Below are 22,885 nucleotides of genomic sequence, written 5' to 3' on the forward strand. Positions count from 1 at the left end.
AAGGAAGGGCCATTGATTTCAGTGGCACTTATTGTCATACTACTTGGTCCTTTAGGGGCGCCTCCATCAGAGGATCTCAAAACTATTTATTAGCTATTTAGTTTGATTTAAATAGTAAAAGGAGGTGCCCATAAAAAGCTCAGGGTACCACAACGCTCAATTTAACATAACCCCAGCAGCATTAAACAATCAGACAGGAATGCAGCCAGCCACCAGAGCTCCTTTCTACCCCAGCACTGATCCAAGAACATGCTTTTAACAATCCTAAAACCCCATCAAGTATGTGTCTTTTGCGGTGTGCCCAGTTTCATCACCAAATTTGGGCCATTTCTTTAACCTCTGAGGATAGGACAAGAAGCAATGGGAGGTTTAGGTTGGAAATTAGGAAAAACTTCCTAACCGTCAGGTTGGTTAAGCACTGGAATAAATTGCCCCGGGAGGTTGTGGAATCTTCATCATTGGAGGTTTTTAAGAGCAGGTTAGACAAATACCTGTCAGGGATGGTCTAGATAATATGTAGTCCTGCCATGAGTGCAGTGGACTGGACTAGATGACCTCTCGAGGTCCCTTTCAGTCCTACGATTCTATGAACTAAGCCTTACAACAGCCCTGGGAAATTGGGAATTATCACTCCCATTTTGTAGAACTGAGGCACAGGTAAGTTTAAATTACTTGCTCAAGGTCACCAAGCAAGTCAGTTGCAGAGCCCGGAACAGATCCGAGCACCCAAGGACCGACTCCTAGTCCAGGGTTTTAACCGTTAGATGAGGTTCCTGCTCTAACAGAGCCAAAATACAGACAAAGCTAGAACCATTAAGGCAAGTAATTAGAGCAGATGTGTGTAAAATAATAACACTGTTTAACTCTTTAAAACTAAATTACTGACGAGGGGCTCTGGGGACTAATGGGCAGGCCTCTATCATTTAAAAAAGAAGAACAAAGCAGGTTTTTTTGAAGGAACACAGTCATCTGAAACTAGCCAGCCGGGTATGCACATAATGCCAGGCGCCCCGAATTTCCAAGCTGCAAAGCACAGATGGGGCATGGATGGGCAGAGGACTGCTGATGCCGAAGGACTGGTAACATCAGAGGCTCAATTCAGTGGCTGCTGGTAACCAGCATTTGTGATCTGCCAGTACAGAGGAGCGTGGGCAACAAGCGTAGAGCAGAACACGATGCCGCTTCCAAGGGTGGCAGGCAAACCGGTGGCACCGCAGGCATGGGTCACGCAAAACCCAACAGCGTTAACATCACCTCGCAGAAAACCATGGGGCTGAGTCATTCATTTAGAGATCACCTCTGCCGCCAAGTGAGACTGAGCGGCATTGAGTCCAATCACATCATAAAGCTGAGCGGATGCACCTGAAACGGACTCTCGCCCAAGTCTGCCAAGACATGACGCTTCAGGAAGAGACTGAAGGAAGTCTGTACATTCAGTGTTTATTACGCAGCTCTAGAATTCTGGGCATCAATCAGCATGACTGGCTGCCAGTCTTCTGCCAATAACTTTGTGGTAGATGGGCCATTAGAACATTCTTTACCTAATAGACAAGCTGTCCATTTCGACAGGTTTACTGCCCTGGTGGTGAAAAGTGACTCGTCACATAACAGCTCCTGTTCAATGAAGAGGATCACATTGCCTATCATGTCTTGTTGCTTGTTTGTTCAACAAGAACATCTGACATTAGGCAGGTTTTCAAAGCAAAACCGTAACACAGGAATGATTCGTAAGGAATAACGACTATCATTACAGCCGCAGTATCCAAGCTCTGTCTTACCAAGGGCCTCGTTAGCAAACAGCCAGGAACTGGAAGACTGCATGTGATTTGCACAGAGTGCAGCCAGTAAACCCTAAGTTTCCTGCCTCCCAGCGCTGGCTCTAATCACTAGAAGATGGCTACCCTGAATTGTAAACAGCTCACATCGGGTTCATGGGATAAACTTTGGCTGCTCCTCTGTTACAGACCCGGTATTTAATTTATGTTTTTCATTTATAACATGCCCTGAGCACACTCCCTCTACGTATGGGCAACACTATAGCTATATCTCCATGTTGCTCTGTTACACAGTAACTCGCTATTTAGATAAAATACGAGTTATTTGCTAAAGAAATTAACCTATCAAATGGCTGGAAGTCTCACATGCCATAAGAGACCAGGCCTGGCAAAGCTGAGGGAGGAATTCAATGAAGTGCACAGGATTAATTTGCTGTGTATCAAGTTTTGCACAATCTTGCCACCATTCAAATGCCTGGAAAAGAAATCAATCTGTTAAAAAAAATTAAAACATAAATGATAATTTGCAGTGAAACTTGCTCATCGGGCTGTTTCTTCTCTGCATCAATCTTGCTGGGTCTTTCGTGTCTTGTTTTTCTGCACACTGATCATATCCCTCTGAAGTAAAACACCTCTCTGTAGAAAGCCTGCATTTGGTGAAGGCGCTATTTCTGTAATGGGCAATGCTTGAGAGCAGCATTTTTACCTACTCAGATTAATGCCCGGCACCTTGACTGAAGAAAAGACTTATTTAGCTGAGGGATTCTGCCAGCAGTCTGAAATAAAAGATGTCCCGTTCTAGTCATTCAATTACCAGTGTATTCTCATTAATCACAGCCACGGAGATGGGTTTCACCATATACGAGATTGGACGTTTGCTGGGCCATTTCTCTCCACAATGATCAAGAGGGGTTTGTAATATGTACAGAGCAGTTAACTTGCAGACACGGAGCTGCTTGGGGCATTTAACCTCTGTCAGGCCACTGTCTACCCACTCTGCACTTCGGGCTGCAGGGCCTTGCTAAAGACATGTGGTATGGGCTGGATGTTTGTTGCATTCAAATCACCACCACTCCCATACCTTCCTCTGCAGCAAGGAGTCTACTGGTGGGGAGGGGCCGGGCAATTTCTAGAGAGAGGAAGGAAAAGCAGAGGGGACGAGGAAGCAGATGAAAACAGGAGGGGAGGTGGACAGAGGAGACTAACGGTAGGTTAGGGAGTGGAGTCTCACAAAAGGAGAGGTGCCCGTGCGTGTCAGCTCAGGACCCACACAGTGGCTTTCCCTCTAGGCAGCAAGGACTGAGTGGCACAACTGCAGCATGAGTTGAGGAAAGAAACGTCGTTCACGTCACTCCTTAGTATCCCTTCCCACAGCACAGACTGACCCACAGAGCCATATTCAAATGTCCTTGGCAACTGGGAGAATACAACGAAGGTCCCTGGAAGAGCCCTAAAACAATGAAGAGGGAGACTCAAAGCAGGGAGAGAGACAGACTGCAATGTCAGGGTGAGGAAGAGAAACAAAATTCCAGGGGGACGTATGGATGGCAGAGGGAAGAAAAGTAATAACTGAGGAAGATGAGGTAGGAGATTCATTTTGGATCCCAAACTCATTATTAAACAGCATGAGCAGCCAAAAGGACCTCCCCTTTGCCCACGGCCCCCTTGCCACGTGATGATCCCTGGTTATGAAGCGGGGGATGGAAGTCTCTCCCTCCCGGAGACTCAATTCAACCCCAGTTTGGGTCCTTAAACTCGGACGTCCCATACACACATACTGGGACCTACACACACACAGCACGTGCTCTGTCTCTCACATCCAAAACAACACGCAGACAGAAACAGGTTAGTTTACGGAAAGACGAGCAGTGAGGGAAGCCTGGGATATACAAGGAGGAGAGTCACTTGTACATATCCCAGAGAGGGAGAAAACACAACAGGGACATTAGCTGCAGCGGCACATCACTAGTAAGCGTTTGGGGGAAGCTCCATCCGAAAGGTCGCTCTAGCACCGTGTCTGTAACTCATGCAGGCGACCATTTTATTTCCCTTGAAGGCTGAAACAGGGTGACCACTCTGCCGATACACGGCATTTTGTTAGAGGACACTGCATAGCCCCATGGATTTACTTTAACAGAAGCAAAACATGAAACAAGTAACAAGACTCTAGGCTTCCTGCTCCAACATTTGTGATTCCAAATGGGTCCCTATGTTAACATCTCCAACACCAACACTTATAGGAATCTTTTCCCAAAATCTATTCTAATTAGGTCGTTATACTGCACCCATCTCTATGGTATCTGAGCCCAAACAATAACAAAGAAGCTGGGTGCACTGCACGCACAGCACTAGAACTCTAGCTCTTATACAGTGCTTTCCATCAGTACAGCATTATTCCCATTTTACAGATAGGGAAACTAAGGAAAAGACAGAGGGGAAGTGACTTGCCCAAAGTCACCCAGCAGGCCAGTGGCAGGAATAGAACCCAGGTCTCCTGCGTCCCAGTCCAGTACTCTGCCCACGAGGTCATACTGCAATACAGAGGGATTTGTGTCGCTCTTTGGAGCTGCCGCGGGTGGCACTGTTTCGTGGAAGGTTTGGAGGCAATTCAAGAAATTGAGATTCTTAGTTCCTGGTCATTCTTGCAAAGCGTGGCACTAGGCTCCCTCAGAATTCCAGCCTGCCTTCTCCACTGGTGTGAAGTGCAGACACACAATCCTCTGCTCCGCCCGCGTGGAGACAAAGAGCTCAGGCTGACACATCTGACCTCTGCCAGCTATTAAAGGTCACTGGGTTTCCAGTTCATTAGCCAGTGAAATGCTAGGACTGGATGTGTGTGTTTAATGACCGTTTTACTAAGATTACTAGAGCGAATGGAGCATTTGGTTGCATCAGGGTCCATTCAAGTGCATGTCAAACCTCCCACTTCTAACCCGTCTCATGTTAGAAGGCGGATGACAGTGCTAAAGGCTAAGTGTGTTGCTGTTTGTTACTGCATGGCTGTCACAGGTTGAGGACCACCCCACCCTGCTCTCTCTCCATAATCAATCTCCCCTTTTTCATGATATTCTCATTACAGCTTCTGCCCAGCTTCCCTCCCTGGAGTGGAGACATCGTGTATTTACTCTTGCTCTGGAGTTTGACCCTTTTAGTATTTGAATATCACCTTGCGAGCAGCTCTGGAGAAAGGGAGAACTAGGCGGAGCAGTGGAGTGCTTCTCCTGGCCTACCCGCAATTACCATGTCACCGATACTAAACCAAGACATGCTCTGGAGAATACACAAACAGGATGATGTAAGGCTGGTATGGCTGCACACAGCAGGCCATAAAGATGGACCTTTTAACAGGATTCACTGAAACTGGAGGGCAACACAAAGACCCTTTTGAAGAGGAGCCAGGGTATTTTAAAAAGCACTGGTCCTTGTAAAATAAAAGCAACTCCTTAGTCCCCCTTCCCAGTCAGAGCGCGCATGAAACACACCTACCAACGTACAGCGGGATTCTACAGCAGGTGACAGCATCCCTTTTACTAAGGGAAGAATCTGGCAGCAAACCGGCCTGGAAGTAAAAACGGCCAAGTGTTCTGGGCCTTTCTGATTTGCCTTTGGGCTCAGGGCGGCAAGCACCAAGGAGAGTGAATAACCAAGATCTTGCCACCGGCACAGACCATGAATGGTTCCTCCAGTGGTTCGTTATTTCCTACCAGCTGAAAGTGAGTAGAGACAGTGCTTACCAAGCTGTCCAGCCCGCCTCCCAGGAGATCCACAGCACCCATCTGCATGGAGGATACTTGGGGTACATTCACTGGGGGGCCCAGGTCAAGGTTCAAAAGGTCACCCAGAAGGTCACCCTGCGATGGAATAACCTGAGGCTGCTCCAAGTTTGTAGTGGTAGTGGTTCCCACCGGGCTGTCTCCCGCATCAGTGCTGCAAGGGGAGAGAAGCAAAATGAATAAAGGAGAAGGGTTAGTCACCTTTGTTACTGGCTTTGGAGCACCAGGGAGAAAACAAGGCAGAAACAGGTGACCCACGAACAGTAGCCAAACAGTTCAAAGTAATAGTGTTCCATACGGACAACTGACAAACCAATTCTGTTACAACCCCAATCGGAGGTGACAAAACTGGAGCTTCAGTACATGCTCTGAGATCTGAGGACCTTCCGCTGGCCAGACAAGTCCCACAACTCAAGAAGAGGGAGATTTCAGAGGTAAAAATCAGACAGAAACCTCAGATTCAGCACAGCTGTTATTGGGAGGAGTGGCCACAAACTCCTTCAAAATAGGAGCCATGAATAAAACACAAACTAAAACATAATAAAGATTTGCCCTACTGAGCGGGATTCTAGGGGAGATTAATATGATCCTGTCTACTGGGCCTACGAAGGAACGTACAACCTTGGGGAAAAATGCACAGGTTTCGCTAAGGAGAAAGTTTATTATTCTAGCGGGGACTACCAAGTAAGTTTCCTTAGAGGTCTGTCACTCTAGTTGCCCCAGGACCCAATGAGAAATTTACAAGAAAGATCATGCAGATCAGTTCAGCTGATGTTAAAACACAAAATATGCTCAGAACATCTCCCCACACTGGACTTTCTCCTTAAAAGCTTTTTGTCCATAACTTGGGATTTTCCTACGAGACTCAAAGGAGTAAAGAATGACATGTTTATTAAGGACATGGATACATGCTATAATGCTGTTTTTTATTGCCCTGGGACTACAGCAAGAGGGTTGCATTTTCCAAAACTGCCACCTGAATTAATATATTTGGGCTTTCCCAGGACAACAGCATAACTCCAGGGTCCTGTGCCCTAATCTAACCAGTCCCTTCTCTAGCCTTCTCTGCTTTTGCCACTCCCACAGCAGAACAGCAGCAAGCGCTTGTTGGAGCACAGGTGACTGTCTACCTTTGCAGACAGAAACCTCCCACCCACGTCTCCCACCTGCAGTGGCGTAGAGAGGAGATGGTGCAACAGTGTGGACAAATCCCTGGAAGCTAGAGAGCGGGTGATGCTCCACCTGAGTTGTGCACAACTCCCTCTTCCGAGCTGCTCCTCTGGCCCTCAGTATTTCCTCCACGAGGCCCTACAGGTAACCCCTTTGGTACATATGCGGGTTGGTGGAGCATGACCAGAAACAGGTGACCAGCTGTGAGCTGCCCACAACGTGGCTGGGTGCTGGGACACAGATAAATGCCAGCACAGTGCTTTGTTTATGTGACAATATACTCCCAAATACATGCAATACCCTTCACGCTGCTGACACCAACTATTACTAATTTCTCATAGGACTATGCCCACAGGTCTCATAGGACTTAACCAGCTATTTCTGCCCACCAATCAAGACAATTGGGGCACGGTAACCCTCATAACATGACAACACAGATCTCTGCAAAGCTCATTCCACTCCTCCTCAATGTCACTATGCGGTTTGAGAGGGGAAAAAAAACTCATTAACTTAAGCTGGTGGCAAACAGCCTTGCTAAGGGGTCCTGCTTCAAAAAGGCGTTATTCATAGCATAAAAGAAACCAAGATCCCACCCAAGCTACTGGGTGAAAAGCTAAGCCACTATCTTCCACTAGTAGCAGCCGTGTTAGTCTGTATCCACAAAAAGAAGAACAGGAGGACTTGTGGCACCTTAGAGACTAACAAATTTATTAGAGCATAAGCTTTCGTGGACTCTAATAAATTTGTTAGTCTCTAAGGTGCCACAAGTACTCCTGTTCTTCTATCTTCCACTAGGCAACCTTAGCTTGCCGTATGCAAATGAACAGACTTCCCAGTGTCGTCAGCATTAGGAAAACGCGAGTCAGTTTTCTAGCATTCAGTAAGAGGACACCCTGTGCGCATGAATTCACTCTCCCCACAGCAGTGCCCCCGACAGGCTGCTTATCATGAAGCCATGATTGAAGGCGGTAATTGGGCTCACAGCAGCAATGCTGCACAGGAGGCCGTTGCATGAGCTTGATCAATCTGTCCTTCGTCTGGGAGTAAGGAGGATCGTTAGAGTCAGGGCCGGCTCCAGGCACCAGCTTAACAAGCAGGTGCTTGGGGCGGCCAAGGGAGAGGGGCGGCACCTGCAGCAATTCGGGGGCGGCAGGTCCCTCACTCCCTCTAGGAGCGAAGGACCTGCCGCTGAACTGCCGCCGCCAATCGCGGCTTTTTTTTGTTTGGGGCGGCAGAAATGCTGGAGCCGGCCCTGGTTAGAGTAATGGACTCTCTGTTAGGCTGAACTCAAGCAGAGGAAACATGGCTTGCCCTGGAACGCCAGCACTCACTTTTAATTTATGAAAGATGCCGGAGCCCGGCATCAGAATTTAAGGGATTTCTTAAAATTTTCATTTCCCGCTCTTTTTTCCTACTGCTGCTGCTGCTGAAGCCAGAGCTGTTTTCGGCCCAGACAACAGGTCATTAAGTAGCAAACAATACCAGAGCAATGCAGAGATATAAAACATAGCAACCTTGAAAGAGCAGAGTGGGTGGGCTGGCTGAGTAACAGCTGCCAGTGTCAAGTCAGATAAGCAATGTGCACTGGGAGCGGATAAAGATAGAGCTCTTGCTGACAAGTTGACTTGGTTAGACAAGTCAGCTTCGGCAATGATGTGAAGAGCACTGCACAAGAGAGCTGGTCACACTGTGGATTTGAGCTGCTTATCGGATCAACACCTCCACTATTCTGGAGAGCCTGTGGGTGGGAATAGTACCTGAGCAGTGCAGCCATAACTTCCCCTACCTCCTTGCACACTAGTACTGTACTATACATCAAAACACAGGTCTCTGAAATGGGCTTGTTACCGCAGGCCCTGGGGCAGTCCTGCCAGGTGATGTTTCATAAGCAGGAAAAAGGCAATTCAACATCCCCAAGTCAGTCAGGTTACTGCTACTCTTAACAGCTAAAAGAGTTTCTGTATGCATGGAAGGATGGTGTTAGAAAACAGCAAAGAAACAATTGCCTATATAGACTTATCAGTAAGATGGCAAAAAAGTACAGCGCTCCAGAAGTCACTTCCCAGGTTTTCTGGTACACACTGCCGTGAAAAGTGAGCTTAGATCCCGTACCGCCTGTTGCAAGCAGATCTGCAACTGTAATTAATACAGTTTGCAAGCCGGAGTGCTCACCTGAGAGAGCAGCCATGGTAACAAAGTGAGCAGCAATACAGCAAGAATCCCTGCGGATTGGTAACACTCACTGCTGGATTCCAGAGCATCAGACAATTTCTCAGGCTGCTATCCCAGGGTGGGCTTTTTTTGGTTTGTTCTTTAACTGTAGAGAAATGGTGTGATACCCAGGGAACAACCCAAACCATTTTGATTGTCACAGGGTATTTCAGGCTTTCCACCATAGTTCAGACATCGATCGGACCTCATTTGGCCCAGGCCAAGCTGCAGTGGTTGTGACCAATGGTTTTCTCCATGCTCCGTGCTTTCAAAGATTCCAAGATTCAGAGAGAGATCTTGGCTTTTTCTTCCCCACTTTGCATTCCCCACAGCAGTAATTGGCGGTGCAAGAAGGGAGACACTTTCCACATGACAAAGGCCTCTAAGTCCCGCTTTCCCCCAAAAATCTTTCATACCATCACAGAAATGTACACCTCCCACTGGCTGTGTGCACAACTACTGGGTTTGGCTGGTGTGTTTCTCCTCCTGCCAGACCTGCACCACTTGTTGAAAGCTCTTATTTGTCCAGCTCCTGTATCAGACCCTCCTCCCCGTGTGCTCTCAAAGAACTGTGTGAGCGTCTCTTTCCCCCTGCCCAACAGCTAACAGATTCATCTCTAGGATGCTTCCCATCTCCTTTGGTCTAGAAGCTCAGAGGCTACAACTATCACAGGACAGGCGCTGAGATGGCTCCACGAATGCTTTGTGGACATCTCTGCAACTGGAAAAAAAGTCTAGCTTTTGTAGCAGGCCCTTGCATCTTTTTAGTGGGCTTGTTCGGAGGAAAGAAAACAGCAGCCCAATGACACCCTCCGCGGCTGCTCCCGGCTTACCTTCCATGGTGAATCGGCAAGTGCTTGCGGTGGATCCCATGGCTGCCCTCAACAAAAGCGTTGGGCGGTTTGTGGTACACGGAAGCCAGTGACCCGATGTGGCAGATCAGCTCGTCCAGCAGAGTTGGCTCGATCAGGTCAGTCTCCTCAGAAATCAGAGGTTTTTCCGATAAGACCACTTCTTTGGCAGTCACGGGATCCGTGGAGAGAAGGCGCCAGTAGATATAGCCACGATCCCGCAGGTCCGGGTTGTCCGAATCCTGAGACAAAGCACTGCGTTACTCAAGGGGTTGAACAGGCTTGACCACTGTAACTATATCCTGCTTCTGCAGTAACCTTGCTTTCTTTCATTGAAACTACCCACTGGAAAAGCAGCCATGACACGGCTATAGATGCTATCGACAGACTGCTAGTCTGTGGAAATCCCATCATCCAGAGGCCTAGTCTTCACTTACCGGCTGGTCCGGCGGCACGCCATCGATGTTCTGGGATCGATTTATCGCGTCTGGTTAAGACGCGATAAATCGATCCCGGATCGATCCCGGAAGTGCTCACAGTCGGCGCCGAGAGGAGTACGCGGCGTCGACGGGGGGAGACTTCCGGCCGCGTCTGGACCGCGGTAAGTTCGGACTAAGGTACTTCGAATTCAGCTACGTTATTAACGTAGCTGAATTTGCGTACCTTAGTCCGAAGTCCGGACTAAGTCGGGACCAGGCCTTAGTAATAAAAATTGCAGGGTCTGACCCCTTGCGCACATTCCCAAACACAGCTAACCTATGTGGTCAGAGAGGAAAACCTTAGAACTTACATCTAATGGAATTTAAAAGGGATCAAGTCCTCAAGGTTACTTAGCACAGAAGTTGACGTCATGCTTTAGAACTGACCTCCTGTAAAGTATCACAATTTCATTTCAAATGTGATCTTCAAAACGTCCTGAAGGACACAGTCAAGACAGAAGGACAGGGGAAGGGGATCAAATTGACTCCTTCAGCCACATACTAATAGAATATGCATGATACTGTGCATCATGAAAGACAATGATCAGAGATTCCTGGAAATACGTCTTACCCAAGGACATTGGTGGAACAAGACACAATGCTACAGGATGGGGCTGATTTGCCTTTAATCATCTACCTTTATATCGAGAGCGTTTTTATGCCAGAAAGGTCTCATTTATTCCTCCATTTAGTTAATAAAATATATATGAGAAGACACAAACTGAATCGATTGTTAGGGCTTTCTTCCGTTCTCCAGGCCTCCAGCTGTCAATGTCTGTGTTTTATTGGAGATAATTCTTTCCTAGCATGAAATTGACATTCCTTTTTCTATTTTTTTTTTTTTTAAACTAAAAGCGCTGCTTAAAAAAACAAAGCAAACAAATGGTGTCCGCTGATCACCCAGGCTGGAGTTTAGCAGCATAACGTCGATAAGTGCCTGTGAGTTTTCACCATAGAGCTTTGGCAATATGTCTAACTCTCTATGTGTCCTTATTCACCCACCCAACCAGCCTCCCCCTTTTCCGTGATCCCAGACCTCTGACTGGCAAAAAATCCCCCGCCCCTGCCAACTCAGAACTTTCTCCAGCAGGCAGTGGACAAGTGCCCATTTGTAATGAGATTGAGCTGGCTAAACTCATTTCACTTGCAGTGATCTAGAAGTGATCTCAGGTTTTCAGAGGTCAATTGCTAATGCCTCTCGAACTTTGGCACCTCGCCTGGTGAGCTGCTCAGCTTGATGGTGGACTTTTTTTTTTTTTAAACCCTTTTGATCTCAACAAGAGATATTGATTCATCCTATATATGTAGTCACCTGCTTAAAATCAAACAGGGCCTTTATGAAGGTAAGATCACTTGCTCCAGACTGCCTTTAAATACATTCAGACTCAAGTCAGAATGCTTCTTCCGAAACAGCTTTCCCATAGCAAACAGAACCGTGGGATTTGAACCGGAATGGGGGGGGGGGAGGGGAACTCAGATTTTCCTCTCCACTTTCTTTTCCTACCCTGCCCGTGAGACATGCAAAGACCAACGATATCTTCTAACCCGAGAAGAGAAATGTGCCCATTCTTTCACACTAAAGTGAAAAACAGGGATCTCTACCTAGGAATCAGAGCTTAGAACACCACCACACTAAAGGGCCTATTGCTAGCAATGCCCTGTTATTCATGTGAAAATACAATAAACCAGACTGAATCAAGGTTTGTGAAAAATAAGAAGCCTATTATGACCCTAGGGTGCCTTTTAAGTGTTTTGTGACTCAGCAGAGTAGGTTTTGGGATCTGGGATATTAGCCCATCATTCAAACCGCCACCACAATTAGCACATTTCTGAGCAGCCTGGGACAAAAAAAAATTCTCATTCTTGTGGGTTCAGAACTTGGCTTACTTTCTGCTGTAGCATCCATTAGTGAGGAAGGGTTTGCCACCAGTCCCATCTCTCCCTGCTCTTCCACCCAGCGTATGATTTTAGCCACAAACCATTTCCCCGGAGGAGGAAATTCTTTGGATTCTTACAGAACTCTCCCATCCTGTGCCTTACTTGCTAATGAAGAGAAAACACCAAGGCAGAAGTGAGGGCTGAGAAAGAATTAGGTAGCAGCTGAATGAGCATAAGAGAACTGATACAGAGTGCTTTGCAAACTGGGTTCCTGTAGATCAAAGCCCTCTTCCCTGAACGGCGAGAAATCAGGTGTGCATGACGACATCCTTGAGTCTTGCCTCTTGGTGCACAAGACTGCCCTGGCATTGCCAAACTGGTACAACACCAAGCTGCCTGCAACCAAGGTGCACAGACAGCACGGCTTACCAGCACCTCGTCTCACTGAATAGCTTGGCTTACCTGCGTGGCCAGGCTCAGGACCTGCTGAACCAGCTCCTGCGTTTCTGAGGGCTTCTTTAAGAACAACTTCACGATAGCAGTCAGCAGGGTGAGCTGCACCTAAGATAAAGCAGGGACACAGCGAAGAGATTAAATGAGCATCGCTGGCATCAGTGCTGCCTCAACGTTGGGATCAGCATGGGGGGTAGTGCATAGCTACTGGAGTCCCGTGTTGCATACCAAGATTGTGGATGCTCGTTATAGTGTTTTAATGCCATGGCCGGCAACAAGCAGCTGCTAATAGTCAAACAAATGACATGCAAACGTGGGTGTTGCCTTCCCATGAAGCATGTTAGTGTCTTACCCAATGGGTTAGCAGCTCAAATTGGTTTTAGCAGCTTGTCCTTTGTAAGTCCATGTCACAAACCATGTATTCATTTCACCAGCCACGTGAAACATGCTGTCAGGGCAGCAGTGATCCCAGTGCAGACTACCCTATAGTTTACACCAGCACAATCTCTTAGTCCCATGTGGGACAGGGTCAGGCCAGATGGCTATAGAGAGTGATAGAAGGTAGATACATTAGCCCCAGATTAAGCAGGTCCCTTTTCCCTGAGTAAGATAATGGGCTGTTCCAGAACAATCAGGAAGTTGCTGGAACCAATTAGGACAGGCTGGCTAATCAGGGCGCCTGGTTTAAAAAGGACCTCACTTCAGTTAGTGAGGTGTATGCGAGGAACTGGGAGCAAGAGGCGCAAGGAGCTGAGAGTGAGAAGGTGTACGGCTGGAGGACTGAGGAGTACAAGCGTTATCAGACATGAGGAGGAAGGGTCCTGGGGTGAGGCTAAAGAAGGTGTTTGGAGGAGGCCATGGGGAAGTAGCCCAGGGAATTGTAGCTGTCAGGCAGCTGTTACAGGAGACACTGTAGACAGCTGCAATCCACAGGGCCCTGGGCTGGAACCCAGAGTAGAGGGCGGGCCCGGGTTCCCCCTAACTCCCTATTGGCTATAAGAGGTTAACTGAGTGAACGACAGGTTTGAGCCACTGGCAGAAGTGGCCAAACTGAGGGCTGCCATGAATCTCTGAGGTGAGCAAACCCGCCAATAAGCGCAGGACCCACCAAGGCAGAGGAGGAACTTTGTCACGCATGGCGAATGGGGCAGTTATTTTAAGACCTATCGGGCTAATGTACATCAGGTTTCTCCTCTGCCCAGAGCAAAATCCACCTATCTGATGCACTGATCAATATTCTAGGAAGAAGCAAAACAAACCTTTTAAATCATCCTCCAGAGAGCCAAGAAGGTCATTATTCCAGCCTCAGACTTAGGGTACCCCAGGCTGTTTAAACGTAACATATAGGGCTGGTTGAAATTTTTCCACCAAAATTGTATGACGGAAAATTGTTTTTGGCTAACAAAGTGTCCCTCCAAAAAGTGTCTGCTTTCCACATAAAGGTTTGATTTTTGTCACAAAACCAACATTAAAAAAATGAAATAGGCTGATTTGGAGATGCTGCTGTAGTGCCTCATGGGAGTTGTAGTTCGGTTGCCTAACATCCCCATTCTCCTTTATGGGCTGCACTCAGTGGCCGGACTGTATCTCCCACTGTGCATCAAACACCCTCCTAAAGAGGAGGGGACATGGGTGCATGATGGTAGATGCAATAAGACAAGAGAAACTAGCCGATGGATGAGAATGGGAGCATGGGACACCCAAACTACGCTTCCCATGAGGCACGGCATCAGCATTCCCAAATCAAGAAGTGTTTTGATTTTTGAATTTTAGCCAAAAATATCAGTTTTCTGGGGGGGAAGAGGGGGGGACATTTTTCCAACCAGCTCCACCAACCCAACAGTCTGCCACTTGTATACACTGCACGAGAACCTGAGAGATGGGGCGATGGGCACAGTTTTACCTGGGTGCTTTCATCATGGAAGCCCTCCAAAAAGCTCTCCAGCAGCTCATCCGCATTGTCAATTCTCTCTGCGTATTCGCCCACTATCCAGATCATGGCAGCTCTGGCATCTGGCTCATCCAGGGAGTCGAGGTTCTCGCATAATGTGGCAATGATGCTCTCGTACCTGATTTACCAGAGCACAGTCATGATCAAGGTCAAATCAAAGCATTACGTAACTGTAGCCAATGCGCATCGGGCTGTTAACGGCAAAGCACCCTGACCCAAGCCAAAAGGACTTACATTTTTATGATCCACAAGAGACGCATAACAAGGAGATTAATTACCTCAAGGAAATATTCCTACACACTCCCCTTCCAAAGGAGAGTGTGTCAAAGGAGGTAGATTTCAAGGGCGCAAGAGCTTTGTAATTTTTTCCCCTCCTTGTAGCAAGGCTGTGCAAGAGAGAAACTCCAGGCACAGAGTTGCCTTCATTTCTCTCTTAAAAAAAAAAAAAAAGGATCTTTGATTCCACAGTTCAAATCAGCTGAATCGCTTCCCTTGAGTCTGTATCAGATCCTGCATTTTCACTGGCTGGAAATTCTAATCTGTGTATGATGCACCCCCAGCCTCTAACGGGTTAGCTGGGACATGGCCATTGGCATGTGATCCTAGGTTTAATATTCTGTAAGTGCTTTCCCACGCTCTGCTGATTATCCTGATGGTGCGGAGGGCATCTACCCTGGCACTGAGGAGGTTAATCATTAGTACCAACTGATCCTGGAGACTCAGCTGAAAGATACTGATGCATTATGCCCTAGCTGAATGGACAAGAGCCCCTCGCACAAAAGAGCTAGAAGGGTGTACTGGCCCACCCTGTGATAACGCTAAGCGGTAGGAAAGCCCATACGCATTTCATTCAGTACCTCTGCCTGGAATCTCTTAAAGTGAAATGTGTTTATGAGCTTCCTACCCGTGCCAGTCATCCTGCCCATACACCAATAGTAAAATCAGACAGCAATCTGTTTGCAATCCAACATTAGAGTCCCTTTGTACCAGAGTCCGAATGGGTGCTGCTGTTCAGAGGGATGGCCGCCACGTGCACGAAAATCAGTTATACTAACAATATGAGCTGCTAGCTAGGCTGTGCCAAGCAAAACCTAGGTTGTTTTCCGTTACGACATGACACCTGTGGTACTTGCACGTACTTGTTGGGATACTTGCGGAAGATGTCCCTGATGACAACAATGGCCTCTTGGACAACGTAGTTGACCTTGGTTTGGATGAGGTCCAGCAGCGTGCTCACGCAGCGCTCTGCGGATTGCTGAGGAGAGGAGAGACGCGGTACAGTCAGACGACAGCTGCAGTTCCAGACAAGCCAAAGAAACCAGACAGGCTGTGGTACACTTCCGCCCAGCACACTGCATGTAACTGGAGTGCAATGCACCAGGAGCAGGGGCAAGACAACGGGGCTGTACTTTAGCTACTCTCACAAGATAAAGGATGGTAACCAGTTCAGAACACGTGTATGGACTTCCGGAGCATGTTCCATATGGTGATCCATGCCTGTGTATTACAGGGAATTCAGCGCTTTACTCAATAGAAATATCGATTCTTTGACCCCCTACTCTTGCCAAAGGACAAAGTCATGGCTGAAATGATTCTGTACCAGCAGGTGGTTGGGTCTGCATACAGGCAGAAGTTATATGAATAGATACTATCTGCAGCGATACTTATGCTACCCCCTTGCTGGTTAATATATAGAACAGCCTACTACGTATTCCCTGCAGGAGTTGCTTATCACTGTTCAGACGTGAGTGGGGTACTTGGACAGGGGCTGTGCATGTGTTGGCGGGGAGGGGAGAGAGGAAGTAAAAAGCCATCGCTAGGGCTGGGTTAGTAGCACAAAGCAAGCACCGCAAGGGCAGTGACAGACCCAGGACTGGAACGAGTTTGCTGGACCCTCATGAAGATTAGCTATTGCCAGGGCATCTTCCTCAATAACTAGCTTCAAACCCCAGACTCGGACTCCATAAAAGTGGCAACAACTGGCCCCTAGAATGCTCTCCATGCCATACGGAGACCCTGAAAACTAGAGCTGTATTCATTAGGAGAGAGGAGATAAAGGGATACCACGAAGCAGGATGCCACCAAAGAGCTAAGTGGCTCAGACACCAGAGGGCCTGAAATGAAGATCGCCAACTGGGCACTAGTGGAGTGCATGTGATGCCTCATTACACAGCAGGTGATTAATGTGAGGAACAGATTGCTCAAGGCAGTACACAAGCAGCCCCCATAAATATACTCATAAAGCATTCAGTATAGGGTACAAACAGTACTTAAGTGGATTTGCGATTTGAGTGAACGACACAATGTCAGAGCATTGGGGGAGGGTGGAAGAGGAACAAAAGGGGATTCAATCAGGAAAACTGGAAGCTCAGTTTGACAATGGGCATAAATCTCTAAAACAAACCCCAGCCTGACCTAAAGCCCTGACTTGGGCAAAGCAGAGAATGAGTCTCACCCATGCCATTTGCCTCAGTCCATCTCGGCATGCTTGCACTGAAAGCAGAAGACCTAGAAATTCCCAGTGACAGATACATGCTGAATACAAATCTCCTCTATTCACCACATTAGGTCTCCTTATTATTGCTCGATATGTACCACACTATTAAGATGGCAGGGACAAAGCAATCTGAATTCTTGTAATTTAAAGGTGTCTGCCTTGATTACAGGCTGCTCCGATCTCTTCTCTCACTTGACAAAACATCATTTGAGGCCTGTCAACCAGAAGAGTCTCAGTGCAACCAATTTACAAATCTCATGCAGGCAGACCTGTGGGCTGACTCTTCTGCACAAGGCTGTGCTTGGGGATCTCAGCAAGGCCCCAGGCCAAATACCATCTCTGCCAGCCAAGTAGCTATGCAGGATTGGGCTATTCCCCCCCCACTCCTGTATTGCCTGCTGGTGGATGTGGGGCAGTTCCAAAGCTTCACTCTGTGGGAACAAAGACTTCTTCTATTTTTTACTATATGATCTTAAAGAGACATGGGTCAGACTTGGGAAGTTCTTCATTGTCCAAGCGCTGAGAAATGCAAACAGTTAACAGGAAAAGCAAGTCAATGTTTGTAATTCTTTCCCGTTGAACACTGAAGCGTGATTACACAGGGGACAACATTCATTGTTTAAATATGTGCAATTGATTTTTAGCGTGAGCCTCCCTTGAAAGGGAGCGGCCAGAAGGGGATTTGTTCAGGGAAGCAGTCCTCAAATCCCCATGGCAAGATGCACCCCCTCCTGTGGATGGTTAGCTATTTTTAAGATGGGCATTTCAGAGGTTCCTGCAGGTGGACACTTTACAAAAAAAAACACCATACATCCTTTATTAAACTGGCCAGTTATAGGAGCCAGCACTAAAGCAGGCAGGGTTTTCATCTGGGGGGGATACAAGTGAGTTAAAAAAAACAACAACTGTGCTATATAGAAACCAAATGAAACCCAGTACAATTCTGCAGAGTCCTACAAACTGAACAATAGAGGTACTATGACTGCAAGGTTTGTTAAAATGCTGCTCGTTTCTTAGAGTGGACCAAAGTCCACTAATAACAGGACTCCCTTCTCCCTGCCTCCCCCCCAGTCCCTAGTGCTTGTTACGTTAACTGCAGCTCTGCTACTTTCATGCAGTCTCTTCTTAGTCCTCTCTCAAGTTTACGCCTTTGGAGCCATGTTGAGGCTTCATTTGTACTCCTCCGATCACAGCTGCGGCTGGAGTGCTTCCCTTTCGCCCTGCAGCTGAGACGCCAGCCTCCAAACCCTCGCCAGATACCGCAACTGCTCTAAGTCTCCAGTCACAGTAGATACAAATTTATTCCCAAGCCAACTCTTCTAGAAGAGACACAATTAGATGAAAGGCAGGATTCTTGAAGGCGGAGAGGTGGTTCCCTGTGAATGCTCATTCATCATGAGCTCCCGCTGGCTGCGTCCTCTGTCAAAGGCAGATTTTTAAGTCATCAGAAACTTGAGCACTTGGATAGCTGAGAGAGTGTAGCGAACCTTCCATTAGTCCCCGTACGCAGTGAAAACAGCCTGGAGTAAACTCTGGGGCACTGAGAACAGGTACTGATTAACCCAGAGATGAAAGCGTCATTTTGCAGTGTAGTAGGCTGCAATATACTTGCCACCTTTTAAATTTGGTTCTTGTCAGACGTAAGCAGAACTATTCTGTAAAAGCAACGTCGTCAAAGGAAGGTTGCTAAAAGCAAGGTTTAACTCAGCCGATTAGGATATACAAGGGGATGGTTACATGGTAACGGGCTGCCACTGGGAATGTGCCGATGTCCATTCTGTATCGAGGAGGGACACGTGGCCCAACTTCTAACCTGAAGGGATTCTAAAGGGCCTGGAGTGGACTAGTCAAGGATTTGGCTGAGAAGCCTATCCCCAAAACATACCACCTCTAATTTGTCCAAACTGCTTAATAGCCTCCGCTCTTTCAATCTCAGATCCTCTTCTTCTCTCACTGTTGCTACTCTTCAAATAGCCTGTTCCCCTCTACTTGGCCACAGATGACGCACTCTGGCATCCAGCGACATCGCAGTCAGGAAATGCAGACAGACCAGTGCTGATCACTGCCTCGGGCGGCTTTGAGAGATGGAGGAGAAAACTCCATCGCAGGGACAAATATTTTTCTATCAGCACTGATCTGAGCCAGAAGAACCAGGTGGTGGGGATAAGAGGGCTAATCGAAGGCCATATATCCTGCAGATGGATGAAGCAGTCTGAGGCTTTGTCTACATACAAACTTGCACCGGTTAGTCAAAGTGGTTCAAACCTGTGTGGATACTCTTGTTTCCATTTAAATCAGGCTTGTTTGGGAAATAAGACTGTCCACGCAGCTTTTTCCACTGGCTTATCTAAGTCACTAACTACAAACCGAACCTTACACTATAAGCCTTCACTCTTCACAGTGATCGCTGTCTAGCACCTTTCAGAACAACTAGATTTGCTTTAAAAGTTAAATCAATACACCACCTTAATACTGTCATTTGTAGGTGGCTGTTGAACTGACAAGGGATCTTTTACACTGTTGTTCTGGATAACTGCAAATGTTCATGGAAAGCCATTCACATGAGTCAGACTAACAGACATCGGAATAAAGCTCCACGTTTTACAGATCTTTAAAACTGGACAACCCGACAGTCATTTTGAGTGTGTGTGTTCCATTTTGCAATTGACTTCAACTCCAAATGCTGAAAAAAATAAAAACAATCCCCAATACTTTTTGTAGGTCCTATTCAAATGGAACCGGGACACAAGCCACTCCTTGATTGCATTGAGTCCTCTGCATTCCTTATGCAACCAATCCTGTAAAGATCCAGCTCACGGCGACTAGGGCATTCTTAACTGGTGTAAATTGTCATCGCTCCACTGAAGCCAATAGAGCGATGACAATTTACATCAGACGACCGATCTGCCCAGTATCCTTCCAGTAGGCTGGGATCCAAGAGAAAGAGGCCAATCTTGTGGTTAAGGTACTGAGCTGGGACTCAGGAGATCAGAGTTCCATTCCAGACATACAAAACGTATGACCTGGAGCAAGTGACTCAATCTCTAAAACAGGGATAAGAAACCTTTCCTATCACACGAGACCGAAGGGGAGAAATCCATTCAGATTTCTGAAGTGCTCAGACATTGTGGCGATGAGTAAAGCCTATAAACCAATGTGGGGTACTTGCCTCGACCTTGATAGCACATCGTCCAATAGCTCGCACAGCCTTGCGGACAAAGTCGACATCCACCTCGGTAGCGTACTCCTTGAGTTCCGCCAGGACCTGTTGGGAAAAGCATCACACAAAACACGAGTCATTTGAGTAACATTTCCATTGTCCCCTCCTCCATCTCTACCTAGCCATGCTGCTTAGGTACTTGAAAATTAAATGACACTACCGATCCCTAGAGCGCAGAGAGCTTTAAATATTCTGGGCTCAAAGTATTTAGTTGGGTTAATGTAAAATGTGCCCACCCATAGTTCTAGGCACATGTACAACATTAACGCCGTCCTTAAACACCAAAAGTAGCCGCTACATCCACCAACACTTAGTGAAGAACCAGCTTGGAGGAGACAATCGTCCAGCAGGGCCCAATGGGCACAAGAAAGAAAGTAAGTTACGGGTTATTCTCAAATTGCCCATACCAAACCCTTGGCAACACAACCAGCCATTTTGGACTTTGGAGTCACTGCTTCTGTGGGGTCTATAAGGAGGTAGAGGAAGGAATGGGAGGTAAGTAGTAGGGTCCTGGATTATTCCCCGGTACATAGAGTACTTTTCTTCTCCAGTGCTGCCCATCCCTTTATCTATTGGCTCTGAGGGACACCAACAATCCTATATGGAGACTGTAGCACAGCTCGTCATGCAGACAAGGTTGTTTCTTGACACACAAAAAGTTGTATGTAAAATAAAGTCAACTTTACCCCTTGCCTTGACTGCTATGGAATATATGGAAACCCTGCAAGAATTCTCTCCAGGAATTGCCAGGATCTTATAAGACTCTGAAGGATCATTTGGTTTAGAAACAGTTCTGCCAAAATCAAACCTTCTGATTATTTCTTTTATTAGCCCTAAGGACACAGAAAGCTTTTTGTTTCCAAAGCTCATCCGCTCCTGCTTAAGTCTCACATCGTTTTCCATGTGTGACATCAGGGACCTGCTGTGGATTTTATTGTGATGTCACAAATGCAATTTGGGTTGCAAGTGAGAAACAAACAGCACGAAATGGGAGACTTGTTTGAAGAACCTGGGCTCACTGCTCTGACAGCGTAAAAGGGCCCTGAAGTGGGTGAGCAACAAGCAAATAAACACAGCAGACGCAATGTGTGGGCAGAGCAGCTAATCTTTGCACTTTTATGAATGCAGTTTTAGTATTTCAGCGTATGATATTTTATATATGGCCACACAACACGACAAACAGTGCCATCAATAGCTTCATAAGCAGTAGCTTACGTAGAGCTGTATTTCTGCAAAGTGCTGTACCAACACCAGCTACGTCTCAGAACACCTCAGAGGCAAGTATCCCTATGTCACAAATGGGGAAACTGAGGAACAGATTAAATATCTTGTCCCAAGTGGAAACACAAGAGTGGATCAGAGAGGGAGCAACGGGTTTATTCTCAGTAGCTTCCACTTTAGACCATTATTGAGCTCTGTGATTGAGCTTTGCCTGTTTTATAAACATGGCTTTAGAACCGGGAAGGGGACTTGAGGTTCTCAGCTTCTCCAAACTACTCTGCCTCTCTTGAAAATCAGCTGCATTATCTAGCAGAAGGCACTTCAAAATGTAGTGAGGAATCTGCAGACCAAAATCCAAGAGGAGCGCTACACATATATATTCCTGGCAATTGGTTTTTCCACAGATTTTCCATGCGCCCCGCAAATCAGACATGGGGCTGCCTTGCTCCATCACTTCACACAAAGTGCAACACAAACAGCCATTTTAAGATGCCACATTAAACAAGAATATTTAGTTATAAATGGAACCGGATGGCACATCAGCAGCAACTGGAATCGCTCTGTGTTAACCAAGAGGGGCTAGTGCTTGAAACATCCTAGGAGAGAAGGGATAGACCATGGTGGAATTTCAGATACTGGGATGACAGGACAGAAGCAGCATAGAATGGGAATATGAACATAGAGTAGTCAGGAAGTCACAAGTTCTAATCTCGACCCTGCCAACAACTCATATGCAAATTACTTCAGCTCTGTTTGTTTCTGCAACTCCGGTCTGTAAAATGTACCCCCTACCTAACAAGTGTGTTGTGAGGTTTGTACAATGCTATTAACATGTAAAGCACTAAAGAATTTCCAACCCCTCCGTTAAGTAACTGCAGACCGTACACTGTGCCAGAGAACACTGATTTGCTGCTGTTTATTGTACAGCAGTTCAGAGAACACTTTTAGAGGTATTAATTTGTGCATAAATCCTCCCTAACGGCATGCATTCTGGAGCTGGTATATACCATCTATCGGGGATATGATCGCAGTTGGAGTAACTGACCTGGGCAATGTTTGCCTGGGATGCCAGGCGGATCATGATGTCCAGCTTCTCCAGTTTGACATAGATGGGGTCGTTGTACTTCACAAAGAATACCTTGATTTCTTGCTTCAAGATTTCAGGCCTGGGGAACACACACATACACACAACAGAATTGCACATAATTGTAACTCAATGACTTTCCATTTCAACAACTGTTTATGCTCTCTGTATGTGTGTATATATATCTCCTCAGTATTTATTCCACTCTATATGCATCCGAAGAAGTGGGCTGTAGTCCACGAAAGCTTATGCTCTAATAAATTTGTTAGTCTCTAAGGTGCCACAAGTACTCCTGTTCATTTCAACAACGATGACCTGATTT

At 46.8% G+C, this 22,885-nt stretch overlaps 1 protein-coding gene across 15 annotated transcripts in view; it reads right to left on the minus strand.

The window, feature by feature from the left end:
• AP2B1 (adaptor related protein complex 2 subunit beta 1) overlaps positions 1-22,885 on the minus strand; it is a 109,911-nt gene that overhangs the window by 51,105 nt on the left and 35,921 nt on the right. For all 15 annotated transcript variants that reach the window (XM_065572983.1, XM_065572985.1, XM_065572982.1 and 12 more), the window contains 7 exons: positions 22,525-22,645; positions 20,208-20,303; positions 15,681-15,796; positions 14,494-14,659; positions 12,600-12,698; positions 9,763-10,022; positions 5,510-5,702 (listed from right to left, as the gene is read on the minus strand). In XM_065572983.1, coding sequence (XP_065429055.1) covers positions 5,510-5,702; positions 9,763-10,022; positions 12,600-12,698; positions 14,494-14,659; positions 15,681-15,796; positions 20,208-20,303; positions 22,525-22,645 — 1,051 coding nt within the window. The remainder of the gene's footprint in view (positions 1-5,509; positions 5,703-9,762; positions 10,023-12,599; positions 12,699-14,493; positions 14,660-15,680; positions 15,797-20,207; positions 20,304-22,524; positions 22,646-22,885) is intronic.

Source organism: Chrysemys picta, chromosome 19 (genome assembly GCF_011386835.1).
Source record: "Chrysemys picta bellii isolate R12L10 chromosome 19, ASM1138683v2, whole genome shotgun sequence".
Lineage (NCBI taxonomy): Eukaryota > Metazoa > Chordata > Testudines > Emydidae > Chrysemys > Chrysemys picta.